The following is a 20,300-nucleotide window of genomic DNA, read 5'->3' on the forward strand; positions in this document are numbered from 1 at the left end:
TTTTAACATTCAATATTGTATTGTGCAACATTGCAGCTTTTCCTACCTGTTGGCTTTGATCCTACTTGCCGTGTAAGACTGATTGAAACATCATATGGAGTTATGACAGATGCACGCCAAGCCTCTTTAAGCAACGACTTGATATCCAAACCTTGAGGAGAAGGCCAAAGATGAGGCATCACGGAGTGCAAACTCTCACCCTGATGCATGATGGGAGGCCAAAAATACAATTGCATGTGTGGCTGACAACATTAATGGAGAAGCCATCTGCCTGAGAGGGGATGCATTGAGCGGATAGGAGGTTACAGTTGCCAGGGGCGGCGCCTGGGGCTTTCCTGAAGGACCCCACTGTACTCTACCTGCCATCGATCCCGAGTGTGTGTGTGTGTGTGTGTGTGTGTGTGTGTGTGTGTGTGTGTGTGTGTGTGTGTGCGCATGTGTGTGCGTGTCAAAGGATCTTCTGACTGTCATAACGCTCTAATCCTGAGTGACATTTATCCAGGGAGGCCTTGCTCATTCAACCATCCATCACAATTCTTCATCTTCTTCATCTCCCCACTCCCGTTTGTGTGTCCTTGTCGTCCCCCACGTTGAGCAGCTGCCATGACTGGCACATTGGCAGATTCCCTCAGTGTTCACTTTGGACGTACCCGTCCGTGTGTGTGTGTTTTTTTTTTAGGGTATTGACATCACTAGTGTGTGTGTTTATGTTTGTATGGCTGTTCTTGTGAGGACCACTATGATTCTATACTATATGTAGTGAGGACATTTTTGACAAGTGAGGACATTTTGGCCGGTCCTCACAAGTTTTTCTTTCTAGAGGGAATCCCTCATTGTTAACTTTATTCATGAATACGTGTATGTGGTTGTATGGCTATTCTTGTGAGGACCACAATGATTTTTATACCATACGTAGTGAGGACATTTTTCTCAAATGAGGACATTTTGGCCAGTTTTTCATTTTAAAGGCATCTAGAGGGTCTATATATGCATCTCTCAAAATTGTATTGAGGTCCTCACAAATATATCAAAAATGATTTTGTGTGTATTTTCATTTCACTTGGATACACACACTTTTTACTCACTGCGGCCACATATGTGTGTGTGTGCGTAGGTGTGTACATGCATGTGTGTCTGTCTGTGTTGACCCATCGAGCAGAAGCTCTTAATGACGGCAAATTCCCTCATTGTTAACTTTATTCATGATTACGTGTGTGTGGTTGTATGGCTATTCTTGTGAGGACCACAATGATTTTATACCATACGTAGTAAGGACATTTTTCTCAAATGAGGACATTTTGGCCAATTTTTCATTTGAAAGGCATCTAGAGGGTCTATATATGCATCTCTCAAAATTGTATTGAGGTCCTCACAAATGTATCAAAAATGATTTTGTGTGTATTTTCATTTCACTTGGATACACACACTTTTTACTCACTACGGCCACATATGTGTGTGTGTGCGTAGGTGTGTACATGCATGTGTGTCTGTCTGTGTTGACCCATCGAGCTGAAGCTCTTAATGACGGCAGATTCCCTCATTGTTAACTTTATTCATGATTACGTGTGTGTGGTTGTATGGCTATTCTTGTGAGGACCACAATGATTTTATACCATACGTAGTAAGGACATTTTTCTCAAATGAGGACATTTTGGCCAATTTTTCATTTGAAAGGCATCTAGAGTGTCTATATATGCATCTCTCAAAATTGTATAGAGGTCCTCACAAATATATCAAAAATGATTTTGTGTGTATTTTCATTTCTCTTGGAGACACACACTTTTTACTCACTACGGCCACATATGTGTGTGTGTGTGTGTGTGTGTGTGTGTGTGTGTGTGTGCGTAGGTGTGTACATGCATGTGTGTCTGTCTGTGTTGACCCATCGAGCAGAAGCTCTTAATGACATGTCGGCAGATTCCCTCAGTGTTAACTTTATTCATGAATACGTGTGTGTGTGTGTGGTTGTACGGCTATTCTTGTGAGGACCACAATGATTTTATACCATACGTAGTGAGGACATTTTTTTTCAAGTGAGGACATTTTGGCCAGTTTTTCATTTGAAAGGCATCTAGAGGGTCTGTATATGCATCTTTCAAAATTTTAGAGAGGTCCTCACAACCATACCAAAAATGATTTTGTTGTGTGTATTTTCATTTCACTTGGATACACACACATTTTACTCACTACCGCCCCCTATGTTTGTCTGTGTGCATGTGTATGGCTATTCTTGTGAGGACCACTGTGCTTTTATACCATATGTGGTGAGGACATTTTTGACATTTTGGCCGGTCCTCACAAGTTTTTTTCATTCTAGAGGCTTCTAGTGGGTCTATATATGCATCTCTCAAAATTTCAGAGGTCCTCACAACTATATCAAAATTGATTTTGTTGTGTGTATTTTCATTTGACTTGGATACACACACATTCTACTCACTACCGCCACCTATGTTTGTGTGTGTGTGTGTGGGGGGGGTGTGCCTATGTGTGTGTTTGGTGTGTGTGTGAGTGTGTGTTTAGGGGTGTCAAATTTTTCAATATCTTGATTGTATTTATTTATTTTATCTTGCTGAACAATGATATGTATTTTCACTCATGACGACAACACTTCATTGCCAAGCTAGCGAATTACATTTGCCGATTAGTATGCCTTCCTTCACATGTAACCCAAAAAAATATTCCATATTTGTTTCCTGGCAACACTCCCAACAATGCAAGGTCTCGGTGAGGGAAGGGTGTGTGTTTTTTTTTTTTTTTTTTTTTTTTTTTTTTTTTTTTTTTTTTTTGGGGGGGGGGGGGGGGGGTTGAGGCTTGATGACCATTTTGTTCCATCCACCACTGTATGACCGACCTTCTGGGGGGTCGCGGCACAAATGCATCAATGTATTATACGAGCGGCACTGCATTATCATGACACTATGTGGGCAGACGTTGGCTTTACCTGCTGATTTAAAGCATTTACTGGACCGGAATGCAGATTAAAAACATTAGAAGGATTCTCTCACCCCCCCCCCCCCCCCCCCCCCCCACCGTCACACACACATACCCCTTGTAAGCGTCACGTTACAAAGTGTGTCCTGTATATGTTTAATTCACTTTTTGTGTATTTTCTCTGTAACATATTGTTGGCTTCTGGTGTTTTTCTATTTTAGTACTCTACAGTAAAACTGTAGCTAATATAAAAAAAGCTCATGTATTTTTCTTTTGTGACACTTGCCACTGTTTAAAACTACAAAAATATTCCATTGGAAGACGTTTTAACTCATTCACTGCCATTCGCGAATTTATTCGGGACTTGAAAAATACGACGTCGAGCGCCATTCCCGAATTTGTTCGGGTTTTGTTGTTTCTTGTTTGAGTGCAGATAAAGCGCAGGCCATGACCTCCGGCATTGTTTTTCCTTCCACAAGGGGGCAGCATTTCCCTTTTTTTGCAATGTTAGCATTTTGTTGCAGCTTTGGCTGTTGTTAAAGCACTATATAAACAAATATGTATATTGCATTGGATTTTTTTCAGCCACCCTCATTTCAAGCTCATATAACTCCAGACCCATATAATTTTGAAATTAACTTTTTTTCCTGATGAAAGAAGAGAGTCTAAAGATTCTAACGCCTTATTGAATGTTTATGTAGCCCTAAAACTCAATATTCTGTGGGTCCTGGAATTCAATTCTATTTCCTTACACATCGTTTTATTTACTCCGATTTCCTGTCATGATGTCAGATTCTGTCCGTCTTTACATCATTTTATTTTCTCGGACTTCCTGTCATGACGTAACATCCTGTCCGTGTTTACAAAAAGCATCTTCCAAACAGCCGTTTTTTTTTTTTCGTGGTCTCACACACGCACCTTCGACAACCATTCACAACACACCTACACACAAAATACATACTCAACTCAAGAGTGAGTTACAGGCCGACATTCACCCGCTACTCTTTATCTTCAACTCAAAAACTGTGCTGATCTCAAATGCAAATAGATAGGTCGCCGCCATCTGTTTTGTATACGCAACAAAACTACACACAAGCTGGGTGAGACTACTATGTGATGAAATATTCACTGAAGTGAAGACATAGAAACTTCTTCGGAATGATCAAGGAAACAGAATTCGCCAACTAGTGGCGGGGTGACCCAATACTTTTGATGAAACATTACATGTGAAAAATAACACAGTTAAGCTTATCCTTTTTTTCTGTTCTGTATTCCTGACAGATGCTAACATGCGGTAAGCGGCTAGCAAGGTCAACATGGGAACGCAATGGCCTCACACTCACACAATGTTGACACTTTGAAGAGATAAGAATTGATCGGTGTCATTCATATGCTAGCGTACATTTTTTTAGACTTGGATCAGTGATGGTCTTGTCTGATGGACGAGATTGATTATCCCCGAGGTAGAAAAAAAATGATGGAGAGTCCTTGAATGTGAGATTTAAAAGTGTGCGTATGTATGTGTGTGTATCTACAGGTCAGGATCGCAGCGAAGCGACTCTCATCAGGCGCTTTAAGGGCGACGGTGTCCGCTACAAGGCTAAGCTCATCGGCCTGGACGAGGTCACCGCGGCCCGTGGAGATAAACTCTGTCAGGATTCCATGATGAAGCTCAAGGTAAAGCGCCTAACTACCTCACCTTTACCGTCATTCTTTAAATAGCCACCCTGAATCTTGTGTGACTCAACTGGTGAGCGCCCTACTGTGACATCGATCGCGCCGCATGGTGTCAATAAAGGTCTTGATTTAAAGGACAACCGACGTCTCCGGACAAGTTGTTTCCATAATTTGTAAAATGGCTTCAAATGACTTCTGCTCAGCGTATTTTAATAAGATTCCACCGCATATAGCTATATTTTTAGGACTCGCGCTGAACATTCAGGAAGTCTTATTTTTGAGTTGGTGACGAGTCCTCACGTGACGTCAGAAAAGGACCGCCTCCTCACCGTAAAAAAAGACGCATTGTAGCGTCTTTCCATCACGTCAAAGGGAATTGCTGTTTGGAAAGAGAGGCACATTACATGTGGACTGTAATTAAAGAAATAAACTGTGCTGTAAAATAAAGTTTTATTTACCTTTTTGATGGTCGTTGATGGCTTACGTAAGGAGAGTCACCTTCCATAAGGACTGTTGGTAACTTAACCTCTGGTGCTGTTCGGTCGTGTGCTTCCCCCGAAGATCACTCCGCCAGCCGTGGTGGGTGTGTATTATGAAAATAGTGCTTATTATAAGGTTTAATTTTCAGAAATTTGACGTTTGTAAGACGAAATGTTTGTAAGATAAGGTGTTTGTAAGTTGAGGTCTCACTATATATATATACAAAGCAGATGTAACACAAACATATATTAGAGAACGGGCCTTTTTTTTGTTTTGTTTTGTTCCTTGAAGTGACCGACCGCCTTTATATTATTCTTTGCACCAAATTTTCTATCAAGAGGCAAAGGTTAGCGAAATGGATGAGAAAGGGCCACGCAGGGTGAAAGTCTCATTTGCAAGGACAGGAACAATTACAGGCAGAGGAAGACAGATGGACTAGTTAGCAAGAAAAAGGGAAGCGGCGCCCGAGAATTATTTGGATGAGAGGTGAATGAGGAAGACAAAAGGGAGCATGAAGATAGATGAGGAAGCAGAAGCCGGGATTTAAGGAGACTTCCATGGGGTTTTCTTTTTACCATTTCAAACAGGCCATCGCTAAAAATCCCTTTGACTGCGGTTGTACCTCTATTTATGAACTTCATATGAAATTTTCAAGTTGGGAAAGGCCTCAATAGGAATTTTTTGCCTCCTGTTACGAACAAAATTTCAAGATACGAAAAGTAAAAATCAATATGGACTCACAGCTCTGAGTTTCCTGAACGCATCATCACATCTACATATAATAATAATACATTTCATTTCTAAGCGCCTTTCGAAACTCTCAAGGTCACTTACAAATGTCACTTCATTATTAATTATTTGATATTATTTATATTTGATATTATTATTAATTTTAAAGTGTGCTTCACATTTTTGATAATAATAACAAAAACAAGAATAATAATAATAAGAAAATGTGCTTTTGCATTTACACTTATTTCTGTAGCAAAACTGTAATAATACTACTACTCTCCTCCTCCTCCTACTACTACTACTAGTACTACTACTACTACTACCACTACTATTACTACTACTACTACTGCTACTACTACTACTATTCTATATATCTATATACTATACTACTATTAGAATTAAAAAAAAAAGGACTGGCGGTCGTGGTCGTAAGTACGCGTGGTCGTAACTCACGCCGGTCGTAAGTCAGATGTTACCTGTATATACAGTATATTGCTGAAGAATGAATGACTGTGTCTTTGTGTTGTCATATGATTTGTGATTTAGTTTTTTTTGTTTTTTTACTCTGTTACTTCCGGGTGTGGCTGCCGCTGCTCACCAGCAGAAAAAAAATATCCTGTGACTGTAAAGTGTCCTTGAAAGTTTTGAAAGGCGCTTATAAATGAAATGTATTATTATTATTATTATTATTGTTACTACTACTACCTCTACTTATGAACGTCTCCTCATATGAAAATTTCAAGTTATGAAACACCTCAACAGGAAAATATAACCTCTAGTTACGAAATTAATTTCAAGATATGAAACTTACATATACAGTAAAGTCTCGTTATATCGATATCGGATATATCGATAGTCCCGGTTATATCGATACTATTTCTATGCACGCACGGAGAAAATGACATGCAAACAGGGTCGGATATATCGATAGTCCCGGTTATATCGATATTTTTTCGGACTCCCTTGAATATCGATATAACGAGACTTTACTGTATATTTTTTGGGGGGATCACTACACCATCACAAGCTTCACGCTCAGATATCTTGTGAAGTACAAGTTGACAAACTGAGTCATCCCAAAAATCGATAGCCGGTGACGAAATAAGACAGGACAGGTGCGGACCAAAGTTCATTTGCAACGCTTGGTGAAAACATAACCCGACGCAATGGCCCAAAAAATGACACGGCCATGATTAATAAGCGGCGCGGCGGCACCGACGAGGGCGAGGGGTTCGCCCGGGGGGCCACACGTTGGCGTGTCTTGGGAGGCGGGAGAAAGATCTCGCATGAAAGAGACGGTGAAGGAGATCAGAGAAAAGCTCTTGATGGATTTGCTGTAGTCCTAAATGAGGAGGAGGGAAGGCGTTTGATCAATGAGCTGTCTCTCGTCTCCTCGGTCCTTTGCCACCTCAACAACCTCCCCCCCCACCACCACCACCAAATTCAAATACCTCCTGTAGCAATAATTTAACTTCCACCGCTTGATGACACGAAGTTTTAAGTTGGCCGCCACATTAGTGTACGAGCAGCTTGCTCTCTAAGTCGAAATGTTTTTTACTTTGCTTTTTAACTTTTTGACTCATTCACTGCCAGACGGTGTGCAAAAATGTGTCCACTCCAGTGCCAGGGTTTTTGTCATTGTCACCCAAATTCCAGCACCCACAGAATACAGTGAGACCTCAATTTACGAACTTAATACAGAGTGTGTCAGGCGAAAAGTGTGTATCTCAAAAAAAAATTCCCATAGGGAAACCATTAAATGGGAATAATCCGTTCCTGGGTTTCCATAAAATATACTTTTCAACTAAATAAGCCTTAAAACCACACACAACATACCTTATTCTATGTATAATAAATGTGTTATTGTATATTGTAATGAAATAAATACACTGCATTGTATCATAAAGTCATTTTATTTACATTTGTGATGGTCATTTATGGCTTGATGGAATGGCGTTGGAGGTCAAAGGGAATTGCTGTTTGGAAAGAGAGGCGCATTACATGATGACTGCAATTAAAGAAATAAACTGTGCTGTAAAATAAAGTTTTATTTACCTTTTTGATGGTCGTTGATGGCTTATGGAAGGAGAGTCACCTTCCATAAGGACTGTTAGTAACTTAACCTCTGATGCTGTTCGGTTGTGTGCTTCCGCCGAAGATCACTCCGCCAGCCGTGGTGGGTGTGTATTATGAAAATAGTGCTTATTATAAGGTTTAATTTTCTGAAATTTGACGTTTGTAAGACAAAAAGTTTGTAAGTTGAGGTCTCACTGTATTGAGTTTTAGGAATACATAAACATTCAATTCAGAGTAAGAAACCTTAGACCACGGGTCCGGAACCTATTTGACTAAGAGAGCCATAAAAGTGAAATATTTAGAAATGTTTTTCAGTGTGAGGCACACACAGGGGCACACACACGCATGCAAACATGCGCACACGCACGCGCGCTTTTTCACTTTTCAACAAAATGTCAGAATGTATTATTTAAAATGACTTTGTGATAGTACTCACCATTAACATTAAAGGACAACCGACACAATTTTTTTTGTTTCCTAACTGACATCAGAAAAACGTTTTATAGCATCTAGAATACCCAAAACACGCAGGCTGATATTTTTAGTCAAATGCAAAACACCAATAAAAATGACTTAGTCTCCCAAAACTACTTAAAAATGACACTGTAAATGGCGAGTTTCAGAAGGCCCCGCCCCCTTGTTCGTGAAGTCACGCCAGGACGTCTTGTCTTGCTCGAGAATAAAAACAATGGCTTCAGATTCGGAGAAGATGCTTTCTTGTTACTTATCCGGTTATGATTCAAATAGTTCTGAAGAGGAAAGCATACATGTTTGCAATCGATTAAAGAAATCCTCCCGTCTCATTTTGAGGCGTCTTGACTCCAATGTAGCGTTGTGTAAAATGCACAAGATGGCGCCCAAGCCCGTTAGAAATGGGCTGATTTGTCTGCTGGGAATTTGTGTCAACTAGTATCAAATAGTAGTCTTGGTGCAACACACAACGATTTACCATCACATTATTATACCATCACACGGATCAACATGAAGTTTCAGACCAAACGAAGTACTGCAAAATGCATTGGGTGTCGCTTTCTCGTTCAGGGGCGTTCCTGACGTGACGTCACATCAAGCATCGTCACAGACTCGAAAACAACACTTCCTGAATATTCAGTGCGGGTCTTAAAATGTAAAATATAGCTATATGCCGTGTAATCTTTGTAAAATACGCTCAGTAGAAGTCATTTGAAGTGATTTTACAAATTATGGACACATCTTAGCCCGAAGCGTCGGTTGTCCTTTAACAGAGCTAACATGGGAAAAAAATGAAATGCTGCCCCTTTTGGAAGGGAAAAAAAAACATTACCAAAGATTTTGCCAGCGATTTATCGGCACCCAAGCAAGAAAAAAACAAAACCTGAACTAATTCGCGAATGGGGTTCTACGTCATATTTTCAATTCCCGAATAAATTCGTGAATGACAGTGATTGAGTTAATATTGTTTATTTTCCTTTCACCGTACGATTCGCTTTTTTTGACGATATTTTCTAGTGAATGTTTTTTTCCCCACAAGAATTATCTTAGAGTAGAAACAAATGTCGTGATCCTTTTGGAAAAGTTATCTAGTCATCTTTCATTCATTTCGAGTTATTTTAGCATAAAGTGATGAAAAACAGTGACTGGCGCTTTCGTACTGTCTATTTTCCCGATTTTTTAATTCACTCGGTCCGTAGGCTCACCCCTTCATTAACTCCAAGGTACACGTTGAGCATGTCGTGTTGCTCTTTTCATCAATCTGCTTGTTTGTCAATGTTTTGTTCTGCCCTCAGGGTATCGCGGCGGCGGCGCGATCCAAAGGAGAACACAAGAAGAAAGTCTTCCTGACTGTTTCCTTTGGAGGGATCAAGATCTTTGATGAGAAGTCGGGGGTAAGCAAACGCGCCTCATTTCAACCTTCTGTGTGTGTGTGTGTGTGTGTGTGTGTGTGTGTGTGTGTGTGTGTGTGTGTGTGTGTGTGTGTGTGTGTGTGTGTGTGTGTGTGTGTGTGTGTGTGTGTGTGTGTATATGAGTAGGCTAACATGCAACATTGTTGTGTGTTTTTCCACCGTTAATGAGGAATCTCTGGGCGATCAAGACCCCTCACGAGATGCACCTTCCTCCCCAGGGGAAATCAGGAAACGCTAATTGAAACCCTGAGAACAAGGCCAACCGTACATTAGCAAACATGGCCTTTCTATTGTTTAACTTTTTTTGTTTGCCTCTGTGTTAGCCTCCTCAGCTATCCTTCTCGCATACAAAAAAATGCTTCTGAGTAGCCAGTCAGGGTATTGCGCCTGATGCTTTTGTCATTAGTAACATTGTAAAATCAATAATGCATCTTCAAATACATCCTTGTGTTCTTGTTAGCATCTGCTAGCATGATAAGCTCGCCACTACAGTAGCCAGTAGGGGTTTGCACCTGATGCTATTGTGGTTAGTAAAATGTTAAAATCAATCCAAATACATCCTCATGTTCTTGTTAGCATCTGCTAGCATGATGAGCTAGCCACTACGGTAACCACTGTGCCTGAAAAGGTTCATATTTTCTGTATTTCAGTGAGTCACGAATATTAATTAGTAATTTTGCATATAGGTCTTCCTTCCGGGCCTGATCACAAAAACTAAGAACTCGCAAGGCTCGCTACACAAACATCTCAACTTTTTTTGTTCGCCGATTAGCCTCCTCTGTGTTTTTAATTCCGTCAAAAATGCCTCTGAGTAGCCAGTCATGGGTTGCGCCTGATGCTATTGTGGTTAGTAAAATGTTAAAATCAATCCAAATCCATCCTCATGTTATTGTTAGCAACAGCTACAATGATAAGCTAGCCACTACAGAAACCGCTGTGCCTGAAAATGTTCACATTTTATGTATTTCAGTGAGTCCCGAATATTAAATAAATTTAGCATTTAGCTTTCCCTTCCGAACCCTGATCACAAAAACTATGGACTAGCAAGGCTTGCTACACAAACAACTTTACTTTTTTTTTACTGTCTTTTTAATTCAGTACAAAAATGCTTCTGAGTAGCCAGTCGGGGTTTGCGCCCGATGCTACTAATGTTAGTGACATTTTAAAACCAATACAAAAACATCTTCATGTTATTGTTAGCCTCTGTTAGCATTATAAACTGGCCACTGCAGTAACGCTGTGCCTGAAAAGGTTCATATTTTCTATATTTCAGTGAGTCCCGAATATTAATTTGAAATTTAGCAGTTAGCTCTCGCTTCCGGGCCTTGATCACAAAAACTAAGAATGACTTACTGATTAGCCTCCTCTGTGTTTTTAATTCGGTCAGAAATGCCTCCGAGTAGCCAGTCGGGGGTCATGCCTGATGCTAATAACGTGAGTGACATTTTAAAATGAATACAAAAACATGCTCGTGTTATTGTTAGCATCTGCTAGCATGATAAGCTGTCCACTGCAGTAATTGCTCTCCCTGAAAAGGTGTATGTTTTATATACTTCGGTAGGTCCTAAATATTAATTTGAAATTTAGCATTTAGCTTTGCCTTCTGGGGCCTGATCACAAAAAGTTAAAACTAGCGATGCTCGCTCCACAAAGGACTCAACTTTTCTTCACCGATTAGCCTCCTCTGTGTTTTTAATTCGGTCAGAAATGCCTCTGTGGAGCCACTCGGGATTTGCAACTGATGCTACTAACGTTAGTGACATCATAAAATCAATACAAAATCATCCTTGTGTTATTGTTAGCATCTGCTAGCATGATTAGCTGTGCACTGCAGTAATCGCTGTTCCTGAAAACCTTCATTTCTTTATGTACTTTACTGGGTCCTGAATATTAAGTCAAAATTTAGCATTTAGCTCTCACTTCCAGTCCCTGATCACAAAAAAAAAACATCTCGGGAATAGTGTTTTCGTGCTTAGGCATCATTTCTTAGCGCCTGGTTTTCTTTGGTACACAATTTTACGACGTAGCTCAGGATTAGCATATTTTGCTACCTTTGTACCATGAAAGTGAGCCACCTCACCTTGTCCGAATGACCGCAAATGAGAGCAAGCCGCAATATGAATCCAGCTAGGCTTCTCGCACTCGCCTTTATTAGCCAAGCCGCTGATCCTCAAGATTTACACCTCGACGACACATATCCAACCGTAACTCTGAAGCGCGGCGCCGGTGACCAGTGGCCTCCCGTATTTCACGCAGCCGAGCTCATCCCGCCGCCAATATCATTCGTCATGTCTCTTTTTATGTCCATTGTCAGTCTTAGTCTCAGCGGCAGGAGATGCGGGGACGATGAAATAAAGACACAGGAAGAAGGACCAAGTCGCTGGGACAGTTGGGGAATAAGCTAGCATATGTCAAAGTAAAGCTCCCCATAGGGAGACTTTGTCCTCTGTCGCCACACATTAATATTAACTATCGTGATACGCCATCCTCACTATCAGTTCTAATGGATAGCCGGAGAGAGACAGACAGCCAGAATGACTCTGCTGAGGTTCAGAGTTCTTGACAGTCTCATTCCCGGCCTGCGCATCACTCAGCCAGATGGGCGGATGGATGCGCAGGATCAGCCGACAGGATGGATGGCCGCCCTCTCTCCAAGGAGGGAAGGTTGTCCGGAGCGGAGGGAGCGTGGCGGTTTAGACAGAGGGGAAGAAGAGAGGAGACATTAATCTTAACAGAGGGCATGTTACTCTTTATCTCTCTCCAATTCGTTTTCAGAGACGTACTGTATATTGAAAATGCAATTGCGTTACTGTTACTGTTTTATTTAATCATTGCAACTTTTATACCCGCTATGTCGGGGGTCTGCAAAGTTTTGTGCGATACAGTAAAACCTCGGTTCTCAAACAATTCGGTTTTCAACCAAAAAAGTCTGGGGTTTTGATACCTCAGTTTACCTCGACCAAACTGAGCCCACCACTCAACTCCCCTCCGCTTCCTTATACGTCACTTTGTGTCGCATGTCATTGTGACAGACGCATTAATTATCGTCGTGTAGCTTGCCGTTGTGAGCAGGCGTGTTTGTGTTGTTTAGTTACAATATAAAAAAGCAGACATTGATTATATTGGGAACATCTTTCAATTTTTGACCAAATTGATTTTCAAACAGATTTCTGGAAGGGATTATGGTTGAAAATTAGCGATCTATCTCTGTGTGTGTGTGTGTGTGTGTGTGTGTGTGTGTGTGTGTGTGTAGGTCGGTCGCTGTGTCTTTCGGTGTGTTGGTCGGTCGGTCGGTCTGTCGGTGTCTCTGTCAATCGGTCGGTCGGTCGGTCTGTCAGTTTGTCAGTCTGTCGTTAGGTCTGTCGGTGTTTAGTCAGTCAGTCAGTCTGTCAAACGGTCGGTCAGTCGGTCGGTCGGTGTGTCAGTCTGTCGGTCTGTCTGTTGGTTTGTCAGTCTGTCGTGTCTCGGTCAGTCTGTCCGTCTGTCAATCGGTCGGTCTGTCAGTCTGTCTGTCGGTGTGTCGGTCTGTTGGTCAGTCTGTCTGTCTGTCAGTGTCTCATTCTGTCTGTCTGTCTGTATTTGAAAGGAATTTCAATTCCTTGAGCTGCATCATGGAATGTTTGAGGGGTGTCCTTGGCGACAAGCAACAAAAGTAGCAGTACCACGTCCATTGAATTGTCGCACAAAATTGTCCCACAGACAACATGTAGCAACAGCTGTTGGGTTTCTTCACAAAACAAATGAAATGTGTATCTCAAGGCACCAATACAATGATTATCTTCCCGTCATTTTTATCAATCCTGCAACTTCGAACGTGGTAAATCCAACCAGAACTAATGAAAGTGTTTGTGTGGGTTTGTGTTTCAGGTGCTGCAGCACAACCACGGCGTCCATGAGATCTCCTACATCGCCAAGGACATCACCGACCACAGAGCGTTCGGCTACATCTGCGGCAAGGAAGGCAACCACCGCTTTGTGGCCATCAAGACCGCGCAGTCGGTCAGTATTTGGACATTTCCACGCCGTTCGGCAAAGTTCATGTATAATGCACGCCGGGGGAGTACAGCGGACCTTTTGCACAAACGTGTCCTGTCGTGCTGTTTATCCAGCCGACGTTTACGCCGCCGAGTTTTTGCGCTCAATCCTCTGATAGTTTTGCCTTCTTCGGACCTCTTGTTGCGGCGCCGGTGTGCTTTGTTTGCTCCCGCCGTCGCCGTATCGATTCCCCGTGCCGAGTCGATGGGAGTTTGAGTGTGTGTCACCGGCTCTAATGGCACATCCATCCTCCCCCCGGGACGCTGCTCTTTGACTCGTGGCGACACAAACAGCGCGGTCACATATGCGCCCCTTATTGCCACATAGATCAGGGATCACAAAATTGGTTGTCACCAAAGGCGACCCCGTCGAACCGCCATCGGTCAGACCGAGTTGGCGTTTACTTCGATGCGTACCTGAGTAAACATCGCCATTATAAGCTTGCTTTGATTTGAAGGTGGTGACCAGACACATTACGGACAAGTTTTCGAAATGACTATTTGGTACGATTACGTTTCGCGATGTGGTAGTTTGTTGTTTGATAGTAAGTTGTCAGAGATGTTGGGTCCGACATTGTGAACACAGGCTCGGACACTACTTTTGAGGACTGCAACCAATACGATTCGTAGTCCATAGTTGAGCTGTTCTTGGTTCACGGCGTACCGCCATTTTGAATCTGTTTCGAAACTTTGTGGAAAAAGGGAGCCGGTAGAGACTTGGAGATGGTAACGAGCGGAGATGTTTGCAATCTGTACTTTCAAAGATGAGGCGAACAGCTTAACAATACGTTTCGTGTCGGCGGCCCAGCAGGAGCAGACGTTCACCCTCCCCCGCTTCCCTCGGGCTGGGCCTGTCAAGAGCGACGCGAGGCGGTAAAACCGTCTCGTGCAAATAGCGATGCTAAAATACAACTACACTTTATGCGTAGCAGCGTTCCGTCTATGAACTCCGAGTGCACTACGTCAAAAATCTGCCGATCAATAATTGATTACGGCTGAAACTCTTGTCATAGATAAAGCTTGTTTCGTTGACAGTCAATGTACTGTAAGTGTTGAAACTCACTTAGAGCAGCACTGAGAAGTTACGTTTAATTTTTTCTGGTCTCTGTACTTTTACTCCCAACATTTGAAAACGTATCTGCTCTTCCTACTATGCTTGTTGCAGTCTACGCCTTAAAGGGCAACCGACGTCACTTTTTTGTTTTTTTAACTGACATCACAAAAACGTTTTATAGCATCTAAAATACCCAAAATGATGATATTTTTATTCAAATGCAAAACACCGATAAAAATGACTTAAAGTGTCCAAAATCTGCAAAAAATGGAGCTGCGAATTGGGCATTTTCAAAAAGTCCCGCCCCCAGTTCGTGACGTCACACCAAGACGTCTTGCATTGCTGGAGAATCAAAACAATGGCTTCAGATTCGGACAATATGCTTTCTTGTTACACATCCAGTTATGAATATGATTCAAATAGTTCTGAAGAGGAAAGCATACATGTTTAGCCAGCGAAACTGGCTAAACCAGGCGGCGTCCGCCTGCCGCCATAAGCGTCGGCGAGACAGCGGGATGGTTGAAGAAAGTAACGGAGCTGTTTTGCGCCGCCTGTGTGTCTTTGTTTATCGGCTGCTCGCTGGCAGGATTGCTTTGTGGGAATCATTCAGTCTGACACACGGTGGCTTTGTCTGACAGAGAGAGAGAGAATCAGACGCACCAAACAAAAGTCGATGCCTTGAACAATCTGCATGTGTGTATGGTTCATTTGTGATTAACTTCTTGCTGCTCCCACCCCCCAACAGGCTGAACCAGTGATCTTTGACCTGCGGGACTTGTTCCAGCTCATCTATGAGATCAAACAGCGTGAAGAGATGGAGAAGAAGGCCCAGAAGGACAAACAGTGTGAGCAGGCCGTCTACCAGGTACATCCGCCAGTGTTTGTGTGTGCGCGTAGTCAACGGCAGTTTTCGCCGAGCTACTGCTTGTTGTTACATGAGACGGTCAGACAGATTTTTTTAGGGGGTGGGGGCATGGCCAAACAATTCAAAATCTCATATTTTCAACACTGTGTGGTATGAGTGAAATAATAATAATAATAATAAATAATACATTTTATTTTTATATATATATATATATTATATATATATATTTATTATTTGGTTCTGAAAGAAATGCGCTGCCTTAAGAGTTTTGAAAGGTACTTAAATGTATTATTATTATTATTATTATTATTATTATTATTATTATTATATAAGGATCCACAAACACTGACACATGTGGTAAGAGGTCCCTCCTAGGCAATGAGATGCCAGGATGATGCTCGGTAGTAGCCAATGGCGGAGCAGCTAGAAGTATGCTGCCTTCAGGAAAACTTGGAGAAGCAAAACTCTATTTGTACATTAATATTTGTATCATAATTGTTATGTTGATTCATTAATATTATATATAATTATTATTATTAAAATAGTAAAATTAATATGAACAATAAGTAATTAATATTATTGAAGTTATTATAACAAATATTAGAAAATGTTATAAAATGAATAATAATAATAATTTTAAAATGCGCTTTTCATATCTAGAAATTTATTTCAGAACTAGAGGTAATATTTTCCTGCCGAGGTATTTCGTAACATTAAATTTTCAGATGAAAAGACGTTCAGAAGTAGAGATAATAGAAGTAGTAGTAGTAGTAATAGGAGATGTGCGACAGAAATAAGTGTAGATGCAAAAGCATGTTATTATTAATATTATTATTATTATTATCAGTAGTAGTAGTCGTAGTGGTAGTAATGGTAGTATTAAAACAGCTGTGCTACAGAAACAAATGTAAATGCAAAAGCTTATTATTATTATTGTTATTACTATTATTATTATTATTATTATTATTATTATTATTATTATTATTATTATTGTCATTATTATTATTATTATTATTATTATTATTATTATTAATATTAAGAATGTGAAGCGCACTTTAAAATGATGATGATTATTATTATTTATACTAGCAGTAGTAATTTAAAATGTTATATTTTTTAGAGTAATTTAGAATATTTTGTAATTTTCGTAGTATTTTTTATAGTATTAATTAATATTATATTTAATAATTAATACTAAGATAATAGAAGTAATGTTAATTAATTTATATTACTTAAAAATATCAACTATTATAACATTACACATTCTAAAATATTAGAAAATTAATACTACTACTACTAATAATAATAATAATAATAATTTTAAACAGTGCGTCACATTTTTTGATGAGTGTAATGGAGCCTCATTTGAAAAATCCCCCCTATTCTAATTTATGTCAGCACAGGCAGATAGAAACATACATGGGCGATGTGTTGAGATGTTAAAAATATGGCAAACCCTCCTTAAGCCTCAAAACTAAACAAAAACAGAAAATCTTTCTTCTTTTCTTTCTTTCTTTCTTTGCATTGATTTCTTATGGCTTGTGCTTTCCGCCAACTGGCCTTTGTTCCGCTGCATTTAACCCTCGATACCTCTTTCACTTCTTCTTGGCTCCACTCGTCTGCAGACGATATTGGAAGAAGATCTGGAGGACCCGGTCTACCAGGTAACCTCGCCATCCTTGCATCATCATTCACTCCATCCCGCCACCCTTTGGCTTGCTCCGTTCCGTGTGTGTGTGTGTGTGTGTGTGTGTGCGCTCTATGTGGGGAGACAGTCCCTGGCTCGCTACTAATGGAACCATAGCTGGGTTCAAACGTCCACACAAAGTGCATGTTTGTGAAGTGCATGATCAGCTGACCCCCCCCCCCCCCCCCCCCCCAAAAAAAAAAAAAATGCTTTTTGACTTTTCTCTCGACTTCTTCCACTTTCTTCTTTTTTTTCCTCCCCCCCTTTCCCTGTCTCTTCCCTGTGCCTCCGGCGCTGTAGTACATTGTGTTTGAGGCCGGACACGAGCCCATCCGTGACCAATCAGATGAGAGCATTTATCAGGTATACTCGCAAGCAGCAAAAAAAAGCCATTTGTTGTGGGAAACATGTTCCGGACACACTCAAAGAAAAAAAAACTGAAAATAATGAAAATAATGAAGTACAGTGATACAGAAACAAATGTAAATGCAAAAGCTTATTATTATTATTATTATTATTATTATTATTGTTATTATTGTCATTATTATTATTATTATTATTATTATTATTATTATTATTATTATTATTATTATTAATATTAAGAATGTGAAGCGCACTTTAAAATGATTATTATTATTATTTATACTAGCAGTAGTAATTTAAAATTTTATATGTTTTAGAGTAATTTAGAATATTTTATTATTATCTGTTTACAAACCCCTTGGCTTACAAAGTTTTCGGTTTACGAACGTTAAATTTCTGAAAATTTTACCTTGGCATATGAACTTTTTTCGGGATACACACGGAGCTGCCTCAATGAGTGATGTGTCGTTCGCAAACGAGCCCGTTCTTCTAACAACAAAATGGCAGCCGACTGTTTTTGTCTTCTATTCCCCGCCCCCAGTCTTCGGTTAAAGCCACGTGATTGGTCAAGAATGCAGCAGTGAGAGGAGGTGGTTTAAACATTAAAGAGACAGGCAGACAACAGTGAGAGAGTTCCAACTTTGATAGTTCAAAGGCAGAGTGTAGACTGCAAGGTTAAAATATCCCATCAATCAGGCTCCACAAATAACCCGCACGAGCCATCTGTACACTTGATGCAAAAAGCTATCAACCCAGCTAAACAGAACACAATTGATGAGGAACTAGATAAAATTATCGCAGAGAAAGCACCTACAAGGGATCATTCCTCAAGATGGTGAAAGAAGAAGGCTACGTTCCTCATCAAGTGTTTAATGCTGATGAAACCGGCAACTCCATTCCATCAAGCCATCAACGACCGTCACAAAGGTAAATAAAACGACTTTGTCATACAGTACAGTTTATTTCTTTAATTATAATACCATAGCACATTTATTATACATAAAATAAGGTATTTTTATGGCTTAGAAAATTAGAAATTAGGAAATTATGTTTTATGGGGACCTAGGAACGGATTACTCTCATTTTAATGGTTTCCTATAGGAAATTAATTTTTGGGATACACACTTTTCGCCTGACACACTGTCCCACTGTCTGGGAACCAATTCAGTTCGTAAGCCAATGTATCACTGTAATTTATAGACGTCAATACCTTGGTTCACTTTTATTTTGAAGGCCTCCCCGTCTTGCATTGATGAAATTTCAACGTGATATAGGAGGGTCATGAAAGGTGAATGCCGGGGAACACGGTTACAAATTAAAAAAAATAAAATAAAAAAATGGTACGGTCTACAAATCCCCCTCTCCTGGTGATCCGTGGGTAGACTTTGCAGGGTTATTCATGGCCGCTACGGAAGACAGGACACGCCCTCCATCCTCTTAGATGAAAGAAAAGAAAGATTAATCTGCAGACTCTCGTTTGATCTTTAAATAAAATGGATTGAAAATAAGAGCGCAACAAAACAAAACAAAACAAAACATGAGGCCGTCTGTAGCCCCCCTGAGGAGCTAACGTATGAATAAAGATGGCGGCTTGTTGCAAGAAACATGTCAAGGTAGTAAACAAGGGACACCAAATATATCACTTTAAAGGACAACCGACACCATTTTTTTTGTTTCCTAACTGTCTTCAGAAAAACGTTTTATCGCATCTAAAATACCCAAAACACGCAGGCTGATATTTTTAGTCAAATAAAAAACACCAATTAAAATGACTTAAAGTGTCCAAAAACTACTTCAAAATGACCTCAGAAGGTCCCGCCCCCTTGTTCGTGACGTCACGAACAAGACGTCTTCGCCTTGCTCGAGAATCAAAACAATGGCTTCAGATTCCGAGACGATGCTTTCTTGTTACGCATCCAGTTATGAATATGATTCAAATAGTTCTGAAGAGGAAAGCATACATGTTTGCAATCGATTAAAGAAGTCCTTCCGTCTCATTTTGAGGCGTCTGGACTCCAATGTAGCGCCCCGGAAAATGCACAAGATGGCGCACAAGCTCCATTGGAAATGGGCTGATTTGTCTGCTGGGAATTTGTGTCAGCTAGTATCAACTAGTAGTTTTGGTGCAACACACTAAGGGTTTTTCGATAAAGCGCAGGTCGGACCTCTGGCAATGTTTTTTTCTCTTTTGTCCATGTTAGCGCTTTGTTACAGCTTCAGCTCTTGTTAAAGCGCTAAATAAATCAATATGTATGTTGGTGTATTGTATTTTGGATAGCCGCCCCCATTTCAAGCCCAGATAACTCCAGACCCAAATAACTTAGGAATTAACTCTTTTTTCCGATGAAAGACGAGAGTCTAAGGTTTCCAATGCTGCATTTAATGTTTATGTAGTCGTATTACTCAATATTCTGTGGGTCCTGCAATTTGAGTGAAAATGACAAAAACCCTGGCACTGGAGTGAACACATTTGTGCACATCATCTGGCAGTAAATGAGTTAAGCACAATTCCAATTTA

The 20,300-nt window shown here is 40.5% G+C and overlaps 1 protein-coding gene and 1 long non-coding RNA gene across 10 annotated transcripts in view; one reads left to right on the forward strand and one right to left on the reverse strand.

Moving 5' to 3' along the window:
• dab1a (DAB adaptor protein 1a) overlaps positions 1-20,300 on the forward strand; it is a 214,407-nt gene that overhangs the window by 155,572 nt on the left and 38,535 nt on the right. For 4 of the 8 annotated variants that reach the window (XM_088999991.1, XM_088999990.1, XM_088999989.1 and 1 more), the window contains 6 exons: positions 4,469-4,608; positions 9,663-9,761; positions 13,647-13,778; positions 15,613-15,732; positions 17,358-17,396; positions 17,720-17,782. In XM_088999991.1, coding sequence (XP_088856117.1) covers positions 4,469-4,608; positions 9,663-9,761; positions 13,647-13,778; positions 15,613-15,732; positions 17,358-17,396; positions 17,720-17,782 — 593 coding nt within the window. The remainder of the gene's footprint in view (positions 1-4,468; positions 4,609-9,662; positions 9,762-13,646; positions 13,779-15,612; positions 15,733-17,357; positions 17,397-17,719; positions 17,783-20,300) is intronic. The other 4 variants (XM_088999994.1, XM_088999996.1, XM_088999995.1 and 1 more) reach the window with 2 other exon arrangements.
• LOC148896009 (uncharacterized) overlaps positions 1-20,300 on the reverse strand; it is a 58,969-nt gene that overhangs the window by 3,478 nt on the left and 35,191 nt on the right. The window contains exon 3 of one of the 2 annotated variants that reach the window (XR_016115476.1): positions 18,781-19,218. The exons of the other annotated variant lie outside the window; for it this stretch is intronic. This is a non-coding gene — a long non-coding RNA (uncharacterized LOC148896009). Of the gene's footprint in view, positions 1-18,780; positions 19,219-20,300 lie in introns of those variants that run through there. 2 annotated transcript variants of the gene reach the window in all.

This window comes from Hippocampus bargibanti, linkage group LG07 (assembly GCF_051943395.1).
Source record: "Hippocampus bargibanti isolate YZ-2025 linkage group LG07, ASM5194339v1, whole genome shotgun sequence".
Classification (NCBI taxonomy): Eukaryota; Metazoa; Chordata; class Actinopteri; order Syngnathiformes; family Syngnathidae; genus Hippocampus; species Hippocampus bargibanti.